Source organism: Magnolia sinica, unplaced genomic scaffold, assembly GCF_029962835.1.
Source record: "Magnolia sinica isolate HGM2019 unplaced genomic scaffold, MsV1 ctg39, whole genome shotgun sequence".
Lineage (NCBI taxonomy): Eukaryota > Viridiplantae > Streptophyta > Magnoliopsida > Magnoliales > Magnoliaceae > Magnolia > Magnolia sinica.
The window spans coordinates 256,874-281,601 of record NW_026682832.1 but is presented as its reverse complement, the minus strand read 5'-3'; the positions used below and the strand labels follow the sequence as shown (position 1 = coordinate 281,601).

The 24,728-nt window shown below is 39.6% G+C and overlaps 1 protein-coding gene and 1 long non-coding RNA gene across 3 annotated transcripts in view; both read right to left on the bottom strand.

Annotated features, from left to right (window-relative positions):
• Nucleotides 1–7,094: 7,094 nt before the first annotated feature.
• The window catches only part of LOC131236332 (4-diphosphocytidyl-2-C-methyl-D-erythritol kinase, chloroplastic/chromoplastic-like), a 30,398-nt gene continuing 12,764 nt past the window's right edge, over nt 7,095–24,728 (bottom strand). The window contains exons 10-11 of the mRNA XM_058233454.1: nt 10,066–10,151; nt 7,095–7,216 (exon numbers count right to left, since the gene is read on the bottom strand). Of these exons, the coding sequence (XP_058089437.1) occupies nt 10,095–10,151 (57 nt within the window). The 3' untranslated portion in view covers nt 7,095–7,216; nt 10,066–10,094. The remainder of the gene's footprint in view (nt 7,217–10,065; nt 10,152–24,728) is intronic.
• LOC131236329 (uncharacterized) lies at nt 15,382–17,222 on the bottom strand. Of its 2 annotated transcripts, none has more exons than XR_009166691.1 (3): nt 16,893–17,222; nt 16,171–16,275; nt 15,382–15,599 (listed from the first exon to the last, which is right to left on the bottom strand). It is a non-coding gene; the product is annotated as an uncharacterized LOC131236329 (long non-coding RNA). The 2 variants fall into 2 exon arrangements; XR_009166692.1 differs by having other exon boundaries at nt 16,921–17,222.

Genomic DNA, 24,728 nt, shown 5'->3' with positions numbered 1-24,728 from the left:
ATACAACATCCTATTAGTTGAATGAATCTTCTACTAAGGCAGCGAGACGTTCTTCATTTTGTGATCTTACACTTCAGCACGTTACATTCTCAACACTGCTTGGTTGTCACTTTTTGCTGCTGCTCCTGCTTCTTACACCAAGCAAAAGAGACCAATTTCCAAAAGAACTCCATCCAAATCCCCCGTCAGCATTATGACCCTTGTATCTTCATTTTGCCTACTTTTGATCTCTTCCTACTGATGTTGCTTGGACACATGGCACAGGCAACAAGTTTCCTAGAGTGTCTAGGAAAGGGACACTTCCATATTGAAGAATACATGTGTGGTTTTCATAGAGCTGCAAGATGGGATATTGCTCTCTTCTCCTCACCTCTACCAGAAGTTACACGGGACCTCAGGAAGGAGTACTCTCCATGGTTGCATGGATGCTTTTTTTATCAAATAACCCTCCTAGTGACTTATAGAGGTATCCTGTTTGAATTACTGGTTTTTTCTTTTCCCAAGCTGGACCAACAATCTGTAGAGATGGGCCCACCTTTTAGTCATCCAAATCATTCATCTGATGGGACACTGTTTTCATAGTATCACGGATGAAATATCTCCAATGAACAGTCCTGGCCATCACTAGTGGAAATTTCCTAGTTGCATATGGAGCGGAGGGAATAATTTCATTTTCACTATCCATTTGCATGCCAACAGTTGTACAGCGACAACCATCTTATTTAGGACAAACCAAGTGGAGGGCAGGATCACTGGAAGGTGGGTCCCAGCTGTACAGAGATCTGGCCAAGACAACGCCAGTCATTGTGGTGAAGCAGTGCAAAAGTACGAGTCCCTGCCTCTACCAGAAATGACATGCACAGCCTGAGCAACCAAAGGTTTACTGGACTCTACAAAACAAATTGAAAAATCTTGGGTGATTCGTACAAGAGATTGAAAAGGTGATTCGTGCAAACATGCCAATGTGGCACACATGAATGAGTTTTAGGCCATTCAACAAGTGGTGGACATTGTGAACATGCCGTGCCCCAAAAATGATGATGGTCCACGAATCAAGTGGCCTATGTGTATCAGACACATGGATGGTTAGTGGAAGGGGTTTAAATTCAGTGTTACCCACCTAGTGATTGGAATCTTATTTTTGGGTTATGTCAGGTTCGCATTGCCACCCACTTCATGAGTTGCCAGGATCCAATGTAAGTTTATCATTACGTGTGTGGTAGGTCTCGTCACCATTTGTGAAACAACTAAGGTGCTTTGCCTACTTCACAATAATCCTATGGGAAATTATCAGATGTGGGAATTGCTTCACAAGATTTATATCAAACATTTCCCACTGTATATTGACTGTGGGCAGAAATCCCTGTTCACATTTACAGTCTACTTTCGTAAAGTCCAGAAACCAAAATTTGAGTGTACACAGGAATCAGTGGATCACAGAAAAAATGTACGTAGGAATCCTGCCCACTTACAATGGGAGAGTGGGAGATGTTTGGTACATGATCTAATGTTTTGCTTCATCTAGAGGTCGAGTGTCCATTTAGAAATTCAGGGCTCCAAAACGAAAATTACATGTGAGAATGAGTTATGGTATCTTACCAGATACAAAGGCATTCTTGTACTCATCATCATCCTAGACAGACTGCGGGGGTTCTGGAGAACCGATTCCGACAATGGTGCTTCCACTGCAGGAAATCATGTGAAGTGTCAACCACAAGAATGTCTGTAAAAGATTATTATAAAAGATGTCCAGCAATATGTGATGAACAAACACATACAAGGTGTAAGCTAGGGGACTTGTATACACTGATCAGAGCCATTAACTTGGTGCCCCACCATGTGAATGGACCAGTGTTTGAGTTGTCGGTATCGCTACAAGTTTCGCTGGCCGGAGATAAAGATATAATATCGTTATCGCCGATAATATCGCTGATAACCGGAAATGCAGGGAAAAAGGGGGAAACATGGAGAAAATGAAGGAATTTTTCAGTGAAACTTCAAGACATGCCTAAATACACATATTTACATATTCAGGAATAAAAAAATTGCAAAAAGAATGCATTAAATAAGAAGTTTCCATTTAATAGGGGCCAAAAGGCATGCGTTGTCGTTAAAAATTACTCAAATAGTAACCAAAATGAGTTTATATAATACAAATGCAAGCTTATAACAATGAAGACATGCAAAAGTAAATGAATTAAACATATATATATATACATTTTTGGCCATATTTCATCCTCACATAGAATGACGAAGTGGCTCATAATCATTGTCCGGATCCAGTGGCAGTCGAGAGTAGTACTGTTGCCCAACATGTTGGGCACACCATGAATGTGAGTGGGTTATCCACGTCGTCCATCCATCTTTTCAGCTCATTTTAATGGTTGTTTCGAAATTTGAAGCATGTCCAAAGCTCAAGTGGACCACACCACATGAAACAGTGGTAATAATGATTTCCACAGTTGAAACCTTAGTAGGGCCGTTCATAAGATCACAAAGACATGGATGAAGGAAAAACACAAATAACAGATTGATCCAGAACTTCTTTGGCCTCATGGAATTTTAGACGGTATAATTTCAATTCACACTGTTTCCCATGGTGAGGTCCACTTGAGATTTGGATATACTTAGTTTTTGGGCTAAAGCCCTCAAATTATCTGGTAAAATGGATGGACGGAGTGGATAAAATATGTAAATCATGGTGGACCCCACATAATTTACTCGGTGCACAATTAGTGTCCTCACACGACACGTATGTACCCGTGTCCGTAGGGATGCAGATTAGCTATGACGGGTTGAGCAGCGAGACTTGCCACTGAAGTGACGTCGAGCGGTTATGTGGCCCCACCATAGTTTATGCTTCGTATCCACACCGTCCAAACATTCGAGGATATCATTTTAGTTTACGAGATAAAGAATGAGTCAGATCCAAATCTCTAATAGACCACACCGCATGAAAACAATAATGATTGGATATCCACCATTAAAATCCTACTAAGGCCCACTGTGCTGTTTATTTGACATCCAATCTGTATGATTAGGTCATACAGACCTAGATGAGGGGAAAAATCAAATATTAGTTTGATCCAATACTTTTATGGGCCCAAAAAGTTTTTAATGGTCTATGTTCATTCAACACTGTTTCCTGTAATGTGGTCCACTTGAGATTGGGATATACCTCGTTTTTGGTCTCATACCCTAAAATGTTCTACAAAAATAGATGGACGGTGAGGATACAACACATACATCATGGTGGGGCCTACAAAACTTGGTGACGTCAACTTGGTAGCGAGTCTCCCTACTAAACCTGTCAACAGGTAATCCGCGTCCTGGACAGGTTTAGTAGGGATACTCGCTACCAAGTTGACGTCAACAAGTTTTGTAGGCCCCACCATGATGTATGTGTTGTATCCTCACCGTCCATCTATTTTTGTAGAACATTTTAGGGTATGAGACCAAAAACGAGGTATATCCCAATCTCAAGTGGACCACATTACAGGAAACAGTGTTGAATGAACATAGACCATTAAAAACTTTTTGGGCCCATAAAAGTATTGGATCAAACTAATATTTGATTTTTCCCCTCATCTAGGTCTGTATGACCTAATCATACAGATTGGATGTCAAATAAACAGCACAGTGGGCCTTAGTAGGATTTTAATGGTGGATATCCAATCATTATTGTTTTCATGCGGTGTGGTCTATTAGAGATTTGGATCTGACTCATTCTTTATCTCGTAAACTAAAATGATATCCTCGAATGTTTGGACGGTGTGGATACGAAGCATAAACTATGGTGGGCCCACATAACCGCTCGACGTCACTTCAGTGGCAAGTCTCGCTGCTCAACCCGTCATAGCTAATCTGCATCCCTACGGACACGGGTACGTATGTGTCGTGTGACGACACTAATTGTGCACCGAGTAAATTATGTGGGGTCCACCATGATTTACATATTTTATCCACTCCGTCCATCCATTTTACCAGATAATTTGAGGGCTTTAGCCCAAAAACTAAGTATATCCAAATCTCAAGTGGACCTCACCATGGGAAACAGTGTGAATTGAAATTATACCGTCTAAAATTCCATGAGGCCAAAGAAGTTCTGGATCAATCTGTTATTTGTGTTTTTCCTTCATCCATGTCTTTGTGATCTTATGAACGGCCCTACTAAGGTTTCAACTGTGGAAATCATTATTACCACTGTTTCATGTGGTGTGGTCCACTTGAGCTTTGGAATTGCTTCAAATTTCGAAACAACCATTAAAATGAGCTGAAAAGATGGATGGACGACGTGGATAACCCACGCACATTCATGGTGTGCCCAACATGTTGGGCAACAGTACTACTCTCGACTGCCACTGGATCCGGACAATGATTATGAGCCCCTTCGTCATTCTATGTGAGGATGAAATATGGCCAAAAATGTATATATATATTTTTAATTCATTTACTTTTGCATGTCTTCATTGTTATAAGCTTGCATTTATATTATATAAACTCATTTTGGTTACTATTTGAGTAATTTTTAACGACAACGCATGCCTTTTGGCCCCTATTAAATGGAAACTTCTTATTTAATGCATTCTTTTTGCAATTTTTTTATTCCTGAATATGTAAATATGTGTATTTAGGCATGTCCTGAAGTTTCACTGAAAAATTCCTTCATTTTCTCCATGTTTCCCCCTTTTTCCCTGCATTTCCGGTTATCAGCGATATTATCGGCGATAACGATATTATATCTTTATCTCCGGCCAGCGAAACTTGTAGCGATACCGACAACTCAAACACATCATGGAACTACTCATAGTCATTAAAATATAAACCCCGATTACTTAGTTCCTCCATTTTGGAGGGTGTAAGGTGTTTGATGGGAATTGTTTCAAGGGTCGTGGATGGTTTGGGTGTGAATTGTATGACGGCAACTGAGGGAAGAAAACAGTTCGTGTGGGAATGGTTGAATTTGTTGGCTAGAGAGATCTTTTCTTTCCATGTCAATGTCAATATGATATCTTCTATCCAATTATACTATTGAATGGCTTTGCCTTCAAGGTGGAAAGCCGCTAAACCAATCTTCTCATGTGTGGGGGTATGGTTATAGTTAAAGAAAGCTGAGCCTAGTAGATCCAGCTGAGGAGATCCTCCCAATTGAAGCGGGGGAAATCCACCCCTGTATATATAGTCTGCAACGTGGAAGAAGATCCAGCTATTATGGGATTATAGGCCATTGGAGGTGTGGGTAGCAATGGAGATGGATGGTGTGTTTAGGGTGATTCGGTTGTCTTGCCGGTGTTAAGTTGCAGAAGTGTCCACAAAGTGTCCTTCAGCTCCGCAAAATTACGGTCGCAGCAAAAGTAACTCGTTGTTCCTTAATATCAGCCATGTTTTGAGGATCCTTACTCTTGCTCCGGTGGTAGACTCTCAGGAGTTTCAACACCCGGTCAAGGGTTCGAGTATCCATGGGTGGTGAAATCCCACTACAGCATGAGTGTGTGGGGGTGTGTGCGCGTGTTTAAAAAAATTTTAAAAATTAATAAATAAATAAACATATTTTGAGAGGTTTGTTCTTATAGTTTTTCTGCCATGGCTGCCACTTGTAACTGAAGCTGGTTAATGGATTCCTATATTTTCGTCATAATGGATCGTTGTTATCTGATACCAAATGATATGTACCTTAACCAAATGTGTGAAAAAAATAGAATTGAATAAGATATGAGACGACAATTGAGCGATAAGGAAGAAAGATTAGAATAGAATTAGGAGAAAGATAATTGGGGAAAATAGAAGAAAAGCGCTATTGAAGGATAATTGTTATTCTCAAACCCCTCCAAGGATTCTATTGCGTTCAATTATATAAGCATTACAATAAAGTTCCAATTAGACAACAATAATTATAGGTATTAAAGATTGAAATTTTCAAATTCAAATGGAATCAGATGGGGCCTCATCAGATCTTGATAATGCACATGACCTATCGATTTGATTGATGTGGTTTTTCATAGTGCAAGGATGCCAACGGCTTAAAGTAGCTTGACGCGTTCCATCAGTCCTATGACTTTGGGCATATTGGTTAGGTTATCAGAGCCAACACCATGTCCACCACAAAGGGCTACATGGAAAAAAGGCTAGAATGAGTGCCACCAACAATGTAAAGAGCCTAGCTTGACGTGTTCCATTAGTCCAGGGGTTTTACAAAGGGCTACATGGAAAAAAGGCTAGAATGAGTGCCACCAACAATGTAAAGAGCCTAGCTTGACGTGTTCCATTAGTCCAGGGGTTTTTGGCATATTGGTTAGGTTCTTAACACATGAAGGGTTGTAAATGAAATGAATGTTAGAAACAATGAAGCAACCATCTAGATATCATGATGGGTCCAAGGATCTCGACTGAGCTCAACAGCACCATCCGATTGTCAAATGGCCTGTTCTCCCCGGTTGGATTAGGTGGGTCAATTCCTTCCCTTAGAAACATACTTGAGAGTTTCCTGCCTCACACAGCTCAACAGTCAATTCTTTTGGTGTCTCATCTTAATCTGCCATATATAACTGAATGAGATTTCCCATAAATCTATCCCATTTTTTTCTCGGGTTAACCTGAAGGGATTAATTACATGAGTTTCAAACACTAATCTTGATCAATAATCAGTTTTACCTTTTCTCCCACCTTCAGAACAACATAGGTATCTACCCCTATCGTTAGAATTTTCTGAAAAGTATCTCGATTTCATATGGAAATGAAAGGGAAGATTATTCCCCATGTATTTATATAAGATTAATTTTTAATTGCAACCAGTTTCCTTTACCAGTAGGTTTCCATGGTTGTGTTAGAGTTGGTGGGTTCAAACCCCTTCTTTTCATTTTTTTTCCCATACCCTTTCCACTCCACAAAACCCATAAAGAGTTACACAAAAAATGCTAAAACAATGTTAATTTGTATAAAATATATACTGCTTTTTTTTTTTTTAACATATATCATTTTCCTACCCATCCTTCCAATCAAAACATTTACTGAACTCAGAAAGGGAAAATATGAAGAAAAAAAAATCTTGTATTAATCAAGAAAATAAGGTTCTGGATCCCATTTCAAGAAACCATAACTATATCAAATAAGAATTACTCAACAGTTGGTGAAAGATCGGCAGGAGACTCAAAAGAACTTGTTGTGGAATTCAGCTCGGTGTACCACTGGTTCTCTCTGCGGGTAAGAAAGCGTGCCTCTGCATTGAATAATATTGAAAGTTGAGGATGCATTGCACATGTATATGAAAGGAAACAGAAAAAAAAAATACGATTCTGCTAACATGATTACTGATAAATAGAAATAAAAAACAAAAAATCAAGACACAGTCTCACCTTTTTAGTTGGCCATGGCTTGGCAAATATGGAAGAACTTGTTTCAAATTTACTATTTTTAAACCGTGTGCTCACCTTAGGCTCATCATAGCTCAAGCCATTCAAAAATGCTGGCTATGTTCCGTCCACAACTGCTCTTTTGGGTCAACCTTAACAGGTTGATTTCTCAGAAGTACCAGTTAACTGGGGGGTATTTTATTCAATAGTTGATGAGAGAATACAGACAGTAGGTTTAGCTTTTCATTTTGTGCAAGTGGCATCCAGATTCAATGATCCAAGCCACTGATATAATCAGCCCCATTCTAGATGGCCAATGCATTAACCTCCTAGAAAGTAAAAATACCAAATTTAAAGTTAGAAGCCAGCAAATGGATGGTTGGTAAGGAAATGCGGGAGTGGCCATATTCAATGGACCAAAGGTTCAATGGATAGGATGTTCTAATCTGGGAAATTATTTTGGTAAATGGGATGTCAACAGACCGATCAATAACATCGATGGTTTGAATCAAATGAACTACATCTTCTGTACATATCCTTTGTTTGCACATGGTATAGTACTTCTAACTGTCAAAGGACACTCCTGGGGGCTTCACTTGGGTTGGAGTGATTTGCTGAACCCTTTCAATTTCCATGGACCAATTATCAAACTCCACAAACTGGGCGCCTTTGCCCATTCAAGGACCAGACAGTAAAATCCTCATATAGACCCATTAGGAAAGATAAATGCCATCTAAAAGATCACTTCTCCATGGTAGAATTTGCGGCTTGGATGTCTTGAACAGGGATAGAAATTCACTTTCGTTGTACAGTATTGGTGTACAGTATTGGTCGCCACTGAGCCCAAATCGAATCACCCCACTATCAGTCCGATACAGCCGTATTATTTATGGAGGAAACCGATTCACATTGGGCATTATTTTTGGACGGTACTTTAAACCTTGTTCTCAAATGTATACTTGGTGTAGGGTAATTGTGATAGATTGTGAAGGCAAGTTGAGAAGCAACAAATGTAATTAAAGCACACTACTAAAAATACCCTCAGACCCATGGAAGGGGTCACCCTTGGACCTTGGTGATTGGGGCCCACCTACACTGGGCCCTCAGATTCAACAAAGAAACAGTGCCTAAGACACTTGCATAGAACATCCTATTAGTTGAATGAATCTTCTACTAAGGCAACTAGACGTTCCTCATTTTGTTATCTTACACTTCTGCACGTTACATTCTAAAAACTGCTTGGTTGGTCCTTTTGCTGCAGCTCCTGCTTCTTACACCAAGCAAAAGAAACCAATTTCCAAAAGAACTCCATCCTAATCCCCCGTCAGCCTTATGACCCTTGTATCTTCATTTTGCCTACTTTTGATCTCTTCCTACTGATGTTGCTTGGACACATGGCACAGGCAACAAGTTTCCTAGAGTGTCTAGGAAAGGGACACTTCCATATTGAAGAATACATGTGTGGTTTTCATAGAGCTGCAAGATGGGATATTGCTCTCCTCCTCACCTCTACCAGAAGTTAAACGGGACCTCAGGAAGGAGTACGCTCCATGGTCGCAAGGATGCTTTTTTTTATCAAATTACCCTCCTAGTGACTTATAGAGGTATCCTGTTTGAATTACGGGTTTTTTCTTTTCCCTAGCTGGAACAACAATCTGGAGAGATGGGCCCACCTTTTAGTCATCCAAATCATTCATCAGATGGGACACTGTTTTGATAGTATCACGGATGAAATATCTCCATTGAACAGTCCTGGCCATCACTGGTGGAAATTTCCTAGTTGCATATGGAGCGGAGGGAATAATTTCATTTTCACTATCCATTTGCATGCCAACTGTTGTACAGCGACAACCATCTTATTTAGGACAAACCAAGTGGAGGGCTGGATCACTGGAAGGTGGGTCCCAGCTGTATAGAGATCTGGCCAAGACAACGCCAGTCATTGTGGTGAAGCAGTGTAAAAGTATGAGTCCCTGCCTCTACCAGAAATGACATGCACAGCCTGAGCAACCAAAGGTTTACTGGACTCTCCAAAACAAATTGAAAATTCTTGGGTGATTCGTACAAGAGATTGAATAGGTGATTCGTGCAAACATGCCATATTAGGCCATTCAACAAGTGGTGGACATTGTGAACATGCCGTGGCCCAAAAATGATGATGGTCCACGAATCACATGGCCTGTGTGTATCGGACACATGGATGGTTAGAGGAAGGGGTCTAAATTCAGTGTTACCCACCTAGTGATTGGAATCTTATTTTTGGGTTATGTCATGTTCGCATTGCCACCCACTTCATGAGTTGCCAGGATCCAATGCAAGTTCTTCACTACATGTGTGGTGGGTCTTGTCATCATTTGTGAAACAACTAAGGTGCTTTGCCTGCTTCACAGTAATCTTATGGGAAAATATCAGATGTGGGAATTGCTTCACAAGAGTTTTATCAAACATTTCCCGCTGTATATTGACTGTGGGCAGAAATCCCGGTTCACATTTACAGTCTACTTTCGAAAAGTCCAGAAACCAAAATTTGAGTGTACACAGGAATCAGTGGATCACAGAAAAAAGTACGTAGGAATCCTGCCCACTTACAATGGGAGAGTGGGAGATGTTTGGTACATGATCTAATGTTTTGCTCCATCTAGAGGTCGAGTGTCCATTTAGAAATTCAGGGCTCCAAAACGAAAATTACATGTGAGAATGAGTTATGGTATCTTACCAGATACAAAGGCATCCTTGTACTCATCATCATCGTAGACAGACTGCGAGGGTTCTGGAGAACCGATTCCGACAATGGTGCTTCCACTGCAGGAAATCATGTGAAGTGTCAACCACAAGAATGTCTGTAAAAGATTATTATAAAAGATGTCAAGCAATATGTGATGACATACACATACAAGGTGTATGCTAGGGGACTTGTATACACTGATCAGAGCCATTAACTGGGTGCCCCACCATGTGGATGGACCATATCCCAAAAATCAAGGTGATTGGTACCACCCAATCAGTGGCCTGAAAAGGGAGCAGTCAACTAATAAAGATGAGAAATGGTCGACAATCAATAAGCAAATCTTGCAATGTTCAGATTGGTCAGAGTTTCCAAATCACAATGCCTTTTGGCCTATATGCTATAGCCAGCTGCTTGGTGGTCCACCAGATCATTGATCCAAATCACCAGACATGTTTTTCCGGTGTGTATGATGGAACAACGCTTCATGGGGTGAATATGAAGTGATTTTGATGTAGAATTTCTCTAAAACAATTATGCTCTCATTCAGCGTATGTGAATAACGATTAAGTTTTCCATTGGTAAATAGGTTACACTTAAATAATAATAATAAAATGTAAAAAAAAAAAAAAAAATGTTCCATGTCTAAAACACACTAGAACAATGCTCTTGCACATAATTGCATGAAACGTGAAGCCAAGCGGCACCAGGTTAGGGTGCGGGAGTGAGGAAGCTTCTGTTTTGAATTTGTTAGCAAGTATAATCAGCTAGGATGCCTGTTTAGAAGGATCAGGTCTTGCCGCTAAAAGATTGGAACTGTGTTGGTGGGTGGGTGGGAAAAGGCTCTTGAAAACCCAATCAAGCTGGGCCAACAAGCTTTTAGACCTTGACCGGCCCAATTACAAATGGGCTTGAATTTTAGGCCTAGGGCCAGCCCTCAAGCCTGATTCGACAACCCAAGTTCAGTGAAAAGCAGGCATAGCCCAAAAGCCTGATGGTCCAGTCCAGCCCATTGATCTGGTGTATATTACGACGATTAATCTAACAAGGTGGAGACTCTAGTAGCACAACGAGAGGCTTACATATTGGTCTGGTCCCGTTTCAAGGAACTTTAGTCATTGAAGAATGGTCCTTGGAGTTATGTTTTTTGTATTTCCAAAATAAGATCAATTCTGTCCTAATGTTCCAAGGATTGCGAATGCCGAATAGGGTAGCCGATTCTCTTGCCAAAGGAATGACGAGAGGATCACTCAGAATCAGTTCCTCTGCACCCTCGTTTGATGTATACATTTTCTTTTTCCTTAAAGTTTCAGTTACCTTCCAAAAAGAAAGGGAAAAAAAAAAAAAAACCGTTAATAGAATGCTTCCCAAAGCAATCTGCTAGCTGAGGGCCTGTTTGGCATTGCATCTAGCAGCTGCAAAATTGATTCTCAAGAAATATATCACTGGGATTGTTTATTGAGAAATGCTAATGTGAAAATTGCATGTTTGGCAAACATGCAAGAGAAAAAAAAAAAATTCCCCATGAAGGTTTGAATGGTGAGCATTGAATCCTGACCATTTCCTACGGCGTAGTCCACTTAAGTCTCATTTTTTTACTAATACCCTAACATGATATGGCAAAATGGATTGACAAAGTGGATCTCACATGATTGTGGGCCCACATTGCTGCAGGCGGGTGTTATAGGAAAGTCACATTCATCCGGCTTCTCCAGAGATGAGATTTTCTAAGCCCACGCAAGTGTGCAATACAACTCGTTTGCACGCCACATGTTTTCCATCATGGCATGTAGGTCCTAGATCCAATCCATCCGTTAGAAAGGCACCACTATATTGATGTCCAAGCCCAAGCAGTAGGTTGATCCACTAGTTAAGTGGGCCACAATTTGTGTGTGTGTGTGTGTGTGTGGCTCTAAAACACTTGGCTGAAGTTTATTAACCTATTCACTTATTTCCAATATTGGACCAGATTAATTTTAGGGCAAACGTGGTCAGACCAACTGGTGGATGGATCTGATCTCAGACCTACATGCATGGATGGCACAAGTGTGAAGGTGTACAACTCTACACTCGTGTGCAATTAACATACTTTCCAAGAAGAGAAAGATATTCAATTTTATGAGTGCTTTTCGCAAGTTTGTAGGAAGTGGAAACTACCATGGGAAACAGGGGGCTAGGCGTGTTGGGAAAAAAGCGCAAATCTGGAAAAAAAAATTTCCCTTTTAAATTTGATTAATTAAGTGGCTAAACCAAACACATTTAGAGCCTTAAAAAGTGATTTTCAGAATCAAAATCACGAATTAAAAAAAAATAAAAATAAAAAATGTTTTTAGAAAAGCCAAACAAGCCCTGAGCTTTTAGCCCAACCACTATAATTCACACTAAATGGATCTAGAGTTCAAAGGCTGAGTGAAAAACAAAAAAAAACAAAAAGAAGAGGAAGAAAAAAGAGGCAGTTGAAATGTTACCTCCCCAACATAAAAACAGAATCATACTGTCCACGGCAATCTGCAGGCACGTGTTTTTTCAACAATTTCAAAGATGGCAAGACTTCAAATGCTGGAGGCTCTGGAAAGATCACAGATTAACATAGAATCAATTGTCATATGCCCAAAGAAATGACAAAATGAAAACAGGAAGAGAACCATATATCTTCCAACGGAACTGCATACCCAAATCATTGATACAAACATCTTGAGAAATCCCCATTGTGTAATCTTCTCCAGCAAGGTCAAAGGATCAACTGAACTACTTTGATCCAGCCGAAGGCGCTGCACATTCGAAGCTATTATTAGAAAAGGAGCTGCACATGCATAACTCAAACAACACAAGGAGTTGTAGATATACTGAATTTAGCATTGCCTCGTAAACTTCACCAGTTGGGCATGCCTGTTGGGGCTTTATCAGGACCATTGGCATGTCCAAAGGTATTGCTGGCGGGATATCTTCAACAACCTAGACACACAGATCCAAATTCTAGAGGGTCAGCTTACTCGAACATCAAATCCCATTATCCCGACTCAGGTGTCTGGTTGTCTTGCCATCACAGGTTTTTCATTTCTTGTTTCTTTTCTTTTCTTTTCTTTTTTTCTTTTTTCTTTTTTTCTATAGGGCTGTCAATGGGCTGGACTGAGGTCTGTCCAAACTCAGCCCACAAAGTAAAATCCAGGCCCAAGTCAGGGTCAAACAAAACAGGCCCAAGTCTGGCCCGTGATGATTATGCATGGCCCCCGAGCCCAAGCCCAGCCACCCTCTTTTGTGCAAGATATAGGCTGTTCGTTTGGAGTGCCCAATCATGCTTGATATTGACAAAAATTCCCTTGAAAACTTAAACGGGCAGGCCTGACAGGCACTTATGCAGCCCAAGCACAGCCCATTGACAGCCCTACCTTTTTCTTTTTAAATAGCTATGCATGAATGTTAAACCCCTGACCTCAACATTGTGTAATTTGGGGCCATTAAAACAAGACAGAGGCTCAACTATTCAGACATAGGGAAACCCAAAGCCTCATTGTAGATGGGTTACTTTAGCAATCACATCTAAAGCACATTGAGGTTTTCTGCAATTGGATCTTCTGTAAGCAGACACCCAGCCTCCGTAAAAAGTCCTCTTCAATAGAATCCATGATCCATGCATTTGGTAATGTTCATACCTCATGGGTCTCAAAGCTGCCATTAATTAACAGCTCTTTCATATTAGCTTACTACAGTCGAAATAAAACTGTGCAATTGCTTAGTTCATATTTACTCATGCAATACATAAATTGGATCTGTATTCCCGAAAAGATTCTCCCACTAATTTAGAAAGACAAGCACTATCTTATGTAATATGAGCTTTGCTGAGCCCAGACACGTGTACAAGTCAGCTAATGCACATTCCACACCATGCTGGAATGGTAGGGTGAAATATCCAATCCATCCATCAGGTGGACCTCACCTTGTAGATGTTACTGCCAAAAGATAAAGGTGGTCCGTTCAGTAGGTATGCCATGATATGAGAAATAAATTGGTGGGTTAGAAAACTTCACAGATCTTTTATAATTGTACATTTGTTCAGTTAATTGTGGCCCACCTGACTAGTGGACCATCCAGATTCTTGGGGTAGGCAATCTATAAAGTGGTACCTTTTGATGGATGGCTCGGATGCACTTGTCAGCCATGCTGGCATGAGGTGGCATGTGCATTAGATGATTTATTAATGCAGGGGCATTTTCACATCGGACTCGAGTGGGGTGGCCTATGGGATGTAGGGGCACACTCGGGGTGGGCGGCCCGTGTGAGGCGGGCCCCACCCGTGTGAAGCGGGTGACTCATGTGAAGCGGAACCTATGTGAAGAGGGGCCCGCAAGGGGGGTTTGACCGAGGTCCTAACCCATGGGATGTGGGGCCTGGGCTATGAGATAAAGGGATTGATTTGCCATGCTCTATCAGTTCGAGCTTTTAGAGCATGTGGTTTATTGTCTTGCATCAAAGTGGTATCAGAGCGGAAGGTCTCGTGTTTGAGACTCCTCACCGGGGGTGACCACGAGGGGGGTTTGAGCCTAACACTAGTTTATTTAGACTACGGTTGGATATGCAATTGATTTGAATTGCAATAACTCAATTTAATAAAGAATAACTGACCAAAGTGGGACAGTTCATAATGATCGACTAGACCACAAATTGCAACTACTATGGTTTCAAGTATAAATTTGAAACACGTGGTATTGCGATTACATGTTTGGTTGTGATTATGATTTAATATAATTTTGCAATTACCTTTCTGCTCAGTTGATTTAATATGATTGTATCATAAATTTTAAATTTACACAAAATTCTAGAGATTGTATATTAGCAATAGTTGAGGTTAGATTTAATGTTCAATGGGAATATCTGTGCATTGTGTAACTCTTATGTAGGGGTGGCAATGTCCACTTTAAATCCATCAAGCCTGACTCATTTACTTAAACAGGTCATGCTTCAAGCCCGAGCCAGACGTGCTACCCATTAAACTTGCCCGAACCCACCTCAAATGTGAGTTGGTTCAATTGACCCCAGCCCAAACCAACCCATTGCCACCTGTAGCTATGGTACGAACGTTGCCCACATTTCGGTATCATAAGCAGTTGATTTGATGGGCCCCATCATGGGTCGTACGAAGCTTTATTATCTCCCCAATCACAACATCCTAACCATCTGATGGAAATGGACAACATATGGACCACATTTAACAAGGGCCCCTTGGGACAGATTATCTACTTCATGTCTTCATCATATGATTCAAGCTATTAGGCACTAACACATCCATCATGTGTCTTGGCATTCAGTATCTCCCCACCCATATGATGGATGGTCAGATTTTTGAAGGATCACCCCTCCATGTTGCCCCACATGTGAACAATTTGGATTGCCAAATGTGACCTCATGTGTACAGTATTGAGCCAAGCATTACCTATTTCCGCATATGATTCAATTAATTACGCATTTACCTAGAAGAAGTTGTCACTGCCGGTCTTTTTTCTGTAAAGGTTAAGTGCCTTGATAATCTGCAAAGGACATGCTGAAAACTTAGTTTCAAGAAGAAACACTTCAAGCTAACAAAAAATAAAGACGTCACTTCCAGCGTCCAACAGAAAAATGAGGATCGTTGATTTTCAGTGGACTGGATCATGGTTTGAAAAAATCGTCTGATATCACTTAGTATCATCCAATTCATATTCATTTTGGTCCAAAATGAAATGAGTTTCCATACCGATACGGGACCAAGTAAGATTGAGTCACGGTGAGTCATACAGGTTTCAATCCCTAGGCGAGTTGCACTCCAAAACTGCTACTTAAATCCATGGACTAGATGCTTTCAACCTATGTAGCAAGTGTGACCAGGTCAGAAAAGAGGCACTCTTATTATCCCACTCGCCATTTGGATCGGAAATAACAACGAAACAGGAGCCCGCCTGATGTGGTTCCTGTTTCCTGCTCTGCCCCAAATGCAAGGAAGAAGTGATACCAGTCCTGATTTTAGGTGGATTTCCAAACAGGCCCCAAATGATTCATAACCATGGAACTGTAAAGCTTTTCAAGGCTGAATTAGAGAGAGAGAGAGAGAGAGAGAGTTACCACATTCTTGTCATCAAGTGGGACACCTGGCACATTGGTAGACAAACGATCTTTGCTTTTCATTGGCGATAGAGAAAACTTAATTGTATCCCCTAGACTTATTACCTGCCTTTACAACATGATGCCTGAATTCTTTAAAGACCATTCAAAAGTACACCATACATGATATAACTATCACCATACAAAAGTAGACTTATTTCCCAAACCTATCAGTATTAACAAGAGTTACGATTCAGGAAATTTCAGCAAAGCTATTATTCTTGATTCACATTTTTTTTAACGTAAAAATCAGGAAAATAAAATTATCTCCACTTTTCTTCTTTCATTGTTTCTAACAGCCACTATAAGAGTTTATGGTGGCACAATCACACCCTTATGATGTGTTCATGCATGTCTCTATGGGTGGAGCACCACAGATCATTCATATCCATACTTCCATCCATAAATGTGCCATCCATCAATGTCAATCAAGCTTGTCCAAAATCACCGGGCCCACTATGGACGGTATATTGGCCAAATCTTTTGATGATTGGTTGAACCTGGCTGTCTGAATTTGGTCATCAAATGGACATTTGGAATGAAAAATGGTCAATGGCCCAAATTTTTATTTGACATGGTTGTTACAGTCATGTCAGTGCATTAACAGCCACAATCTCAGCCACTACAATAGCTCATATGGGCAATTTAAAACATAAAGAACAAAGAAAATTGTCATAGCTGACCGCAAATTGCCGTAAAAGCCAATATAACCTGAATAGTCTGAATATCTGATTGGCATTGGCTGGTATGTATGAGCTGAAATCTTTCTGTTGATTCTTCCCGTTTCCCCTGTTGTTGAATGCTGCTGCAGTGGAGGAGTTTCAAGCCGGGAATTGGGGAAGTCCTCAACTCTCACAATTTTCGCATAATGTATAAAAGAATACATTTAAAAAGAAACCATTCTTCTGGTTTCTTTTTCATTTTTTTCTTAAAAATCCTTTCTTTTTTGTTTTCCTCATAAAGTTCTCCAGTAAAATTTCCAAAAATCAGATAACATTGTTACCATGGTATCCGTCGATCCAATCAGGGTAGGGTTTATGGTATATAGGTCGGGTGACCCATTGGTAGTGGGGTTGGATGCCATACTCTTAAATGATCCCAATGAAATTGCCACGGCCAAGTGATCGTTGTGGCTACGCAGGGTATTGCATTCGCATAGCTGGATTTCTAGCCACGGCCAAGTGATCGTTCCAGTTTACCATTTTCCTAGGAAGGAAATCTTGTTTCCACATCAATAGGTTCTGTCAGTTAACTCTCATCTTGTGGCTCTTTCATAGTCTCAGGGGGATTACTAGCATTTGCTCTTAATTTAGCAATCATCTTGTTTTATTGAGAAACTTTGATTTAGCACTGTGTCCCACCAGGCATGCCAAAAAATAATATTGTTCAATCTAGACACATGGCCATACGTGTTACGAACGGCCTGAATTCTGTCAAACATGTGTGATTAGATTTAGTGTCAAGTATGTCGGATTCCTATTCGACTCGAATCAATTGAACACATGTGACCCCTGGCACCGAATCAACATGATTAGGACTAGATCTCTAAAGATTGGCTTGATTGTTTAACCACATTGTTACAACGATTGGGCAATTTTAGAAGGGGCGGGTTAGTCCTTCTGAATGTGATCTTTTTGCATAGAAAAAAAAAAAAAAAAATTCCTTCCAATGGTAATAGTAGATAAAGTTTCTCAATGAAGTAATAAAATATTAGACAATTAAAATATGGTTGGATTGCCAATTTTATTTATTCGAATGCTAGAGTAGTAACATCAACAAAAAAATAAAACCCAAGTAGAGGAAAGAATAAAATACCTACGACAATTTGTTCTCGTAAAACGGTCGTGAAAACTACCATACGGTCGTGAAACGGTTGTGGCATGAAGCCAGTAGGATGTGACTGGAGATATATCAAGTAAGAATTTGATAATTTGAGGATCCAACGTATGAGTCGTGGATATTTAATCTACTCCTATGTGTGTACTACAACGATGTATTGGACAGTAGCGAAACTAAGCCAAGAACTGCCGACTCCAAATTTGCTACAACATGGTTGGAAGAAAAGGGAGGAACTAAAATAAGAAGCCAAAATTAATAATTGTCCATGGAGAATGGAAGGGATAAGTTATGTCGACCTTAAAGGATTGATTGATTTGTATTGGCAAAGGCCAGGAGCTTCGCCTTGAGAATTGCTTTTATAGACTTTTGAGATGTGATGACCATGCGTAAGGTTCCGTGACTTGCGAATGAATCTTCGAATTATGCAGTGGTCGTATCTTGTTACAATATGAATTCCTTATTTGGTGACACCATCGTATGTGATCTGCTTCTATTTTTGGATAGCTTTTCATTGTTCGCTCTTGGTTTCTCACAACTTTTGAGTAAATCTTGGGCATCCCCTTTGGGAAATTCCCCTTTCTAAGTTGATCCCCAGATGACCATGCCATTGATATGCTAGTTACGAAGAATCTGGCAGGTCTTTTAGGAACTTCCTTGACACACTAAGGGTCACACTTATCCTGTGTACATTAGTCAAGTCCCATGAGAGATGATCGCCTTTTCATGTCCTAGTTGTGTGTACGATTCTGAGCATCAACTCGTTGGTAGTCTCTGTTGGATCGAGTACGTTTTTCTCCCATGTTCTATACAAGTATGTCAACACGTGCCAGCTTCTTGTTGGTTGGTATGGACTGCGTCAAGCCAAGTATAAATAATTGGATCTACTACTTTTGGATTTGTCTATTAATAGTATTGGTGTGCATATGTAAGATGGGTTGAATGGGAGACATAACACATGGGCCCCACAATCTCAATTCTCCACTTTGTTATAAAGAAAAACAATGGTGGGCAGTAACATAATTTCTCCTCTAGAAAAGCACTGCTTGAGAATATCAATTATTTAGTAAAATCCAAATCCAGGGCAACTTTGAGTAAAAATCGGAAGAAAAAATAAAAATCAGGGGCTGATGGTCGCCATCTAGTAGGATTGAGTAGATGGAAAAGTTTAATGGAGATGGTTATAAATGTAATTTACTCAAAAAGATTTTAGATGGTACATTGTTACTCATGCAAATAGAACTTAATATTCTAATTGAAAATTTGTATTTTAACAAACTTTGCTAATTCCACACGCGTACAAAGCCCTACACAGACACGCACAGATTTGCTAAGTCCAGATGCATATATAGAGCTACACAAACCCACATGCCGAAAATGTACAATTATGAAACATGTGTCTACCAATTGAACCTTACATTAGGTTAAAAACCATTCTTAGATCTATAGCATAAAGAATCAAGGCAATTTCACTCTTTAAGTGGGCCACATCGTATAAAGTAAATTACCAGTTTAGAAATCTTTTCCATTGATTTATTGGTTTTGACTTGGTGGCTTAATTTTTTTATGCCAAAAAAAAAGTGTAGCTCACTTAATAAAAAAAACTAGATATCAAATGTTATATTGTGATATGTGTGCTTGTGTAGATGTGTGTGGCTACCACACGTCTAAAATTAGTGAACCTTCTATTGAAAACTAGTAATTAGGACTTCACTCAATCTACCAATAAATCAAGACTCAGATGAGTTGACTCAGGGGGTGACTCAGACAAATATCATTAATTTTAACCGAGTTTGACTAAAAAGTTAATAAATATTAAGAAGTGAAAATAAAATTGATAAAATAGAAGAAGACCTCATTACATTATTTTAAGGTATGATATGAAGAATTAAAATTTAAAATAGTATATTAAGGGTTTGTTTGGGTAGTGGATTCTACCTAATCAAGATTAATCTAATCCTGATTTGAGTGGGCCCATGTCTTATATGTAAGATCGGGCATACTAAAGCGATGCTTTCCTCCACATAAACTCAATTAAAGAAGTATTAGAAAAAGAAAAAATAACAAAAAACAAAAAACAAAAAGATGCTGGTTTGGGATTAGACTTGATCACAATCATGTGAAATCCCCACCCAAACAAACCTGAAAATATTAAGATCTTGATGGAAGAAATGTGTGGTAGAGAATAGTGAATTGTGGCACATTCACTTAAGAGATCATATGCTTCTAATGGACTAGGAACATCTTAATAAAAACCATGGTTGATAGATACACATTATTGATTTGATGTGACTCATAGATGGGCAATCCAACTAGTAAGATCTTAGATATCCAACCTTTGGATTTTTTTACAACATTGTTGTAATTTTTAAATAACCTTTTATTTTAGGCCACTCATTGAATGATTAGGATCTATTAACATGGGTTCATCAAATCGACGGTCTAGATGATGAAGCATGGCTCAACCCACAGAATATGAATATGCCACATCAGGATGCACATTCAGTGTTAGTGGGTCATCATTTTTATTTTTTCGAAACAATCATATGTTGTGCCGGTATCTTCTTCCATTGAGGCACTCGACCACCCCAATCACTAGCTCCAGATCATCCATTGGATACGGAGAAAAAAATCAGACTGATTGAATGTTCAAATCCATCCATGAGATGGCCTTCTTTTTATAGTCATTCACTTCTCAAGTGATGGATGCAATGGTTAGGATGGCATGATAAAAGAGAAGCTTCATAAGTATAAACAATCCAAGATTAGGCCTATAGAATGGAAGAATCAAATTCATGAATCATGATTAGACCTAGATTTATATAATGATCTTGATATGTACCTTAACCGAATGTGTGGAAGAGATAAGAGAAATAAGGAAGAAACATTAGAATAGAACAAGGAGGAAGATAATTGGGAAAGATAAGAGGGAAAGTAAGATTGAAGGAGAATTGTTATTCTTTGCCCCCTTCAGGGATTGCATTGTATTCAATTATATAAGCATTACAATAAAGTTTCAATTCAACAACAATAATTTTTATAAAAAAAAAAAAAACTGACAATTTAAAATAAATAATTAAAACATGGATTTGATTTTGATTTTGAAAATGATATTTTCAAATGAGAATGAGAATTAAATATTGGAATTTCCAAATTGAAATGGAATTTGAATGAGACCTCATCACTCCGCCGCTATGAAAAGAACCTTATCCTCAAGGTTGAAATCAAGAAACAGGAAGAGAGACTCTCCCAAATCATCAATGTCCTCCGGGATCAAAAGAGGTGGGATGATCTTCCGGCCACTCTTCCTCTATGAGAAAAAGTTGTTTCTTTTGCAACGGTGACCTCAATGGAACTACTCATAGTCGTCATAATATAAACCTCAATTACTTAGTTCCTCCATTTCGGATGGTGTAAGGTGTTTGATGGGAATTGTTTCAAGGGTCGTGGATGGTTTGGGTGTGAATTGTATGACGGCAACTGAGGGAAGAAAACACTCCATGTGGGAATGGTTGAATTTGTTGGCTAGAGCAATCTTTTCTTTCCATGTCAATGTCGATATGATATCTTCCATCCAATAATACTATTGAATGGCTTTGCCTTCAAGGTGGAAAGCCGCTAAACCAATCTTCTCATGTGTGGGGGTTTGGTTATAGTTAAAGAAAGCTGAGCCTAGTAGATCCAGCTAAGGAGATCCTCCCCATTGAAGCTGGGGAAATCCACCCCTGTATATATAGTCTGCAACGTGGAAGAAGAGCCTACTATTATGGGATTATAGGCCATTGGAGGTGTGGGTAGCAATGGAGATGGATGGTGTGTTTAGGGTGACTCGGTTGTCTTGCCAGTGTTAAGTGGCAGAAATGTCCACAAAGTGTCCTTCAGCTCCGCAAAATTACGGTCGCAGCGAAGGTAACTCATTGTTCCTTAATATCAGCCATGTTTTGAGGATCCTTACTCTTGCTCCATTAGTAGACTCTCAGGAGTTTCAACACCCGGTCAAAGGTTCGAGTATCCATGGGTGGTGAAATCCCACTACAGCGTGAGTGTGTGGGGGTGTGTGTGCAAAAAAAAAAAAAAACATGTTTTTAGATGTTTGTTCTTATAGTTTTTCAATTCGTTCTGCCATGGCTGCCACTTGTAATTGAAGCTGGTTAATGGATTCCTATATTTTCGTCATAATGGATCGTTGTTATCTGCAGTGTTTGAAATATCGGTATCGCACTATGTATCGCACCCTTGGGATACAGATATGTATCGGTTATCGCATGGGATATATCGTTTGTATCGCATAGTTTATCGCACTTTTTGGGAAACATGGGGAAACATTGAGAAAATGGTTGAATTTTTTAATGAAACTTTAGGGATTGTTAAAAAAGCCCTTAATACACACTTTTAAATCATAACATCTCAAAAAAAATATGCACATAATAAGTTTCCTTTGTGTAGGGTCCTAAACTATGCGATGTTTAACTGAACTAATGCAACTATATTTAAATTGGATGCATGATATTTATAAATATATCATAGTCATGTATGAAAACACAACCAATTTATTGAAAAGCAAAAGAAGAGCTGAAGAAGTAAAATTTGAGAAATAGATGGACGATGGGCGTCCCTCTCCCCACTGTTTTCTGTGGTGGGGTCCACTCCATATATGGATCCGACTCATTATTTGTCTCATGCCTTAAAATTATCTAGCCAAATGGAATGACGGTGTAGATAAAACACATACATCATGGTGGGCCCCACAGAACTTGGTGATGTCAATTCAGTAGCCAGTCTGGCTGTGCAAATGTTAGTATCTAATCCGTGTCCTACGCGGGTGAACTCCCTCACACCAGCCATGCACGGTCGATGCTATGTGGGCCCCAACATAATGTATTCGTTTCATCCATTCCGTTCATCCATTTTTACGGATCATTTTAGGATTTAATAAAAATAATTATAGGGATATAATTCTAAGGTGCACCACACCACAGGAAAACAATAATGATTGGATATCCACCATTTAAATCCTCCTAAAGCCCACTGCACTGTTTATTTGACATCCAATCTGTTGATTGGATCATAAAGACCCAGATGAAGGGAAAAAATAAATATCAGCTTAATCCAAAGCTTTTATGGCTCCCAAAACATTTTAAATGGTCAACATTCATTCAACACTGTTTCTGTAATGTGGTCCAGATTATATTTCAATATACCTCATTTTTTCTCTCATAACATAAAATGATCTATAAAAATAGGTGGACAGAAATGATGAAACACATACATCATGGTGGGGCCCATAAAGCACCAACCACCAGCCATTGGCTGGTGCCCGTGGGAGGAGCCAATCCATTTCGGACACAGATTTCCTGCGAAAGCCTTCCGTAAGAAGTTCCTGTGCTGGGAACCCAGGTGGGGTCCACTGTGATGTTTGTGAGAAATCCTCTCCATCCATCCGTTTTGTGAGTGCATTTTAGGATATGAGGCCAAAAATGAACCGTATCCAATACTTAAGTGGGCCGAAAACGGGATAATTGAACGTCCACAGTTGAAATATTCGTGGGCCAACAGAAGTTTTGAATCATGCTAATGTTTGTGTTTTCAGTTCATCCTAGTAAGAATGATGTTATTAACGGTATGGATGACATGTAAACATGACTGTGGGCCCTAAAAAGGTTTCAACGGTGGAAATCATTATTCCAACTATTTCCTATGGTATGATCCACTCGATCTTTGGGTATGATTAAATTTTGGGCTCAACCGTTAAAATAAGATGGAAAAGCCGATGGACGGCGTGGATGGACCACATACATTAAAGGTGGGCCCGAGTGAGTTTACTGAGACCCTAATAAGATGCCGCGATACAAACGATGGACGGCGCGATACAAACGATATATCCTTCTTTCGCTTTCCCTAATACGATGGACTCGTTCGTTCCTCTAATTGTTTCTATGATTTCCCCATCCGTGCCCCTCTTTCACTTTCCCTCTCCATTTTTACCCCCATCCACGCAGTCCAATCCATCTTTCACGCACGCAACCCCTCAAATCTCGTTTCGGAAGGAACGATTCATCGATTCGGCCTGAATCTTCGCCGGAATCTCCGAGAAAGAGAAGAAAATGGCAAGAAAATCGTACTTACCTGTCGAATGGCCCACCTCCGATCGCCGCTACAGCCAAGTACTCTCCGATTTCCCTTTTTTTTTTTCTAATTCAAATTTTTGGGTTTTTTGGTGCGATATCGACGATATATCAGCCGATATTTGGGTTTTTTGGTGCGATATCGACGATATATTGGCCGATATCTGGATTTTAGATTTTTTGGTATCTTCCGGGGGTTATCGCGAGTCTATCGTCTCGTAGTGGTGCGATAACGATAATATCGGCCGATAGTATCGATATTTCGAACACTGGTTATCTGATACCAAATGATATGTACGTTAACCAAATGTGTGAAGGAAATAGAATTGAATAAGATATGAGACGACAATTGAGAGATAAGGAAGAAAGATTAGAATAGAATAAGGAGAAAGATAATTGGGAAAGATAGAAGAAAAGCACAATTGAAGGATAATTGTTATTCTCAGCCCCCTCCAAGGATTGCATTGCGTTCAATTATATAAGCATTACAATAAAGTTCCAATTAGACAACAATAATTATAGGTATTAAAGATTGGAATTTTCAAATTCAAATGGAAA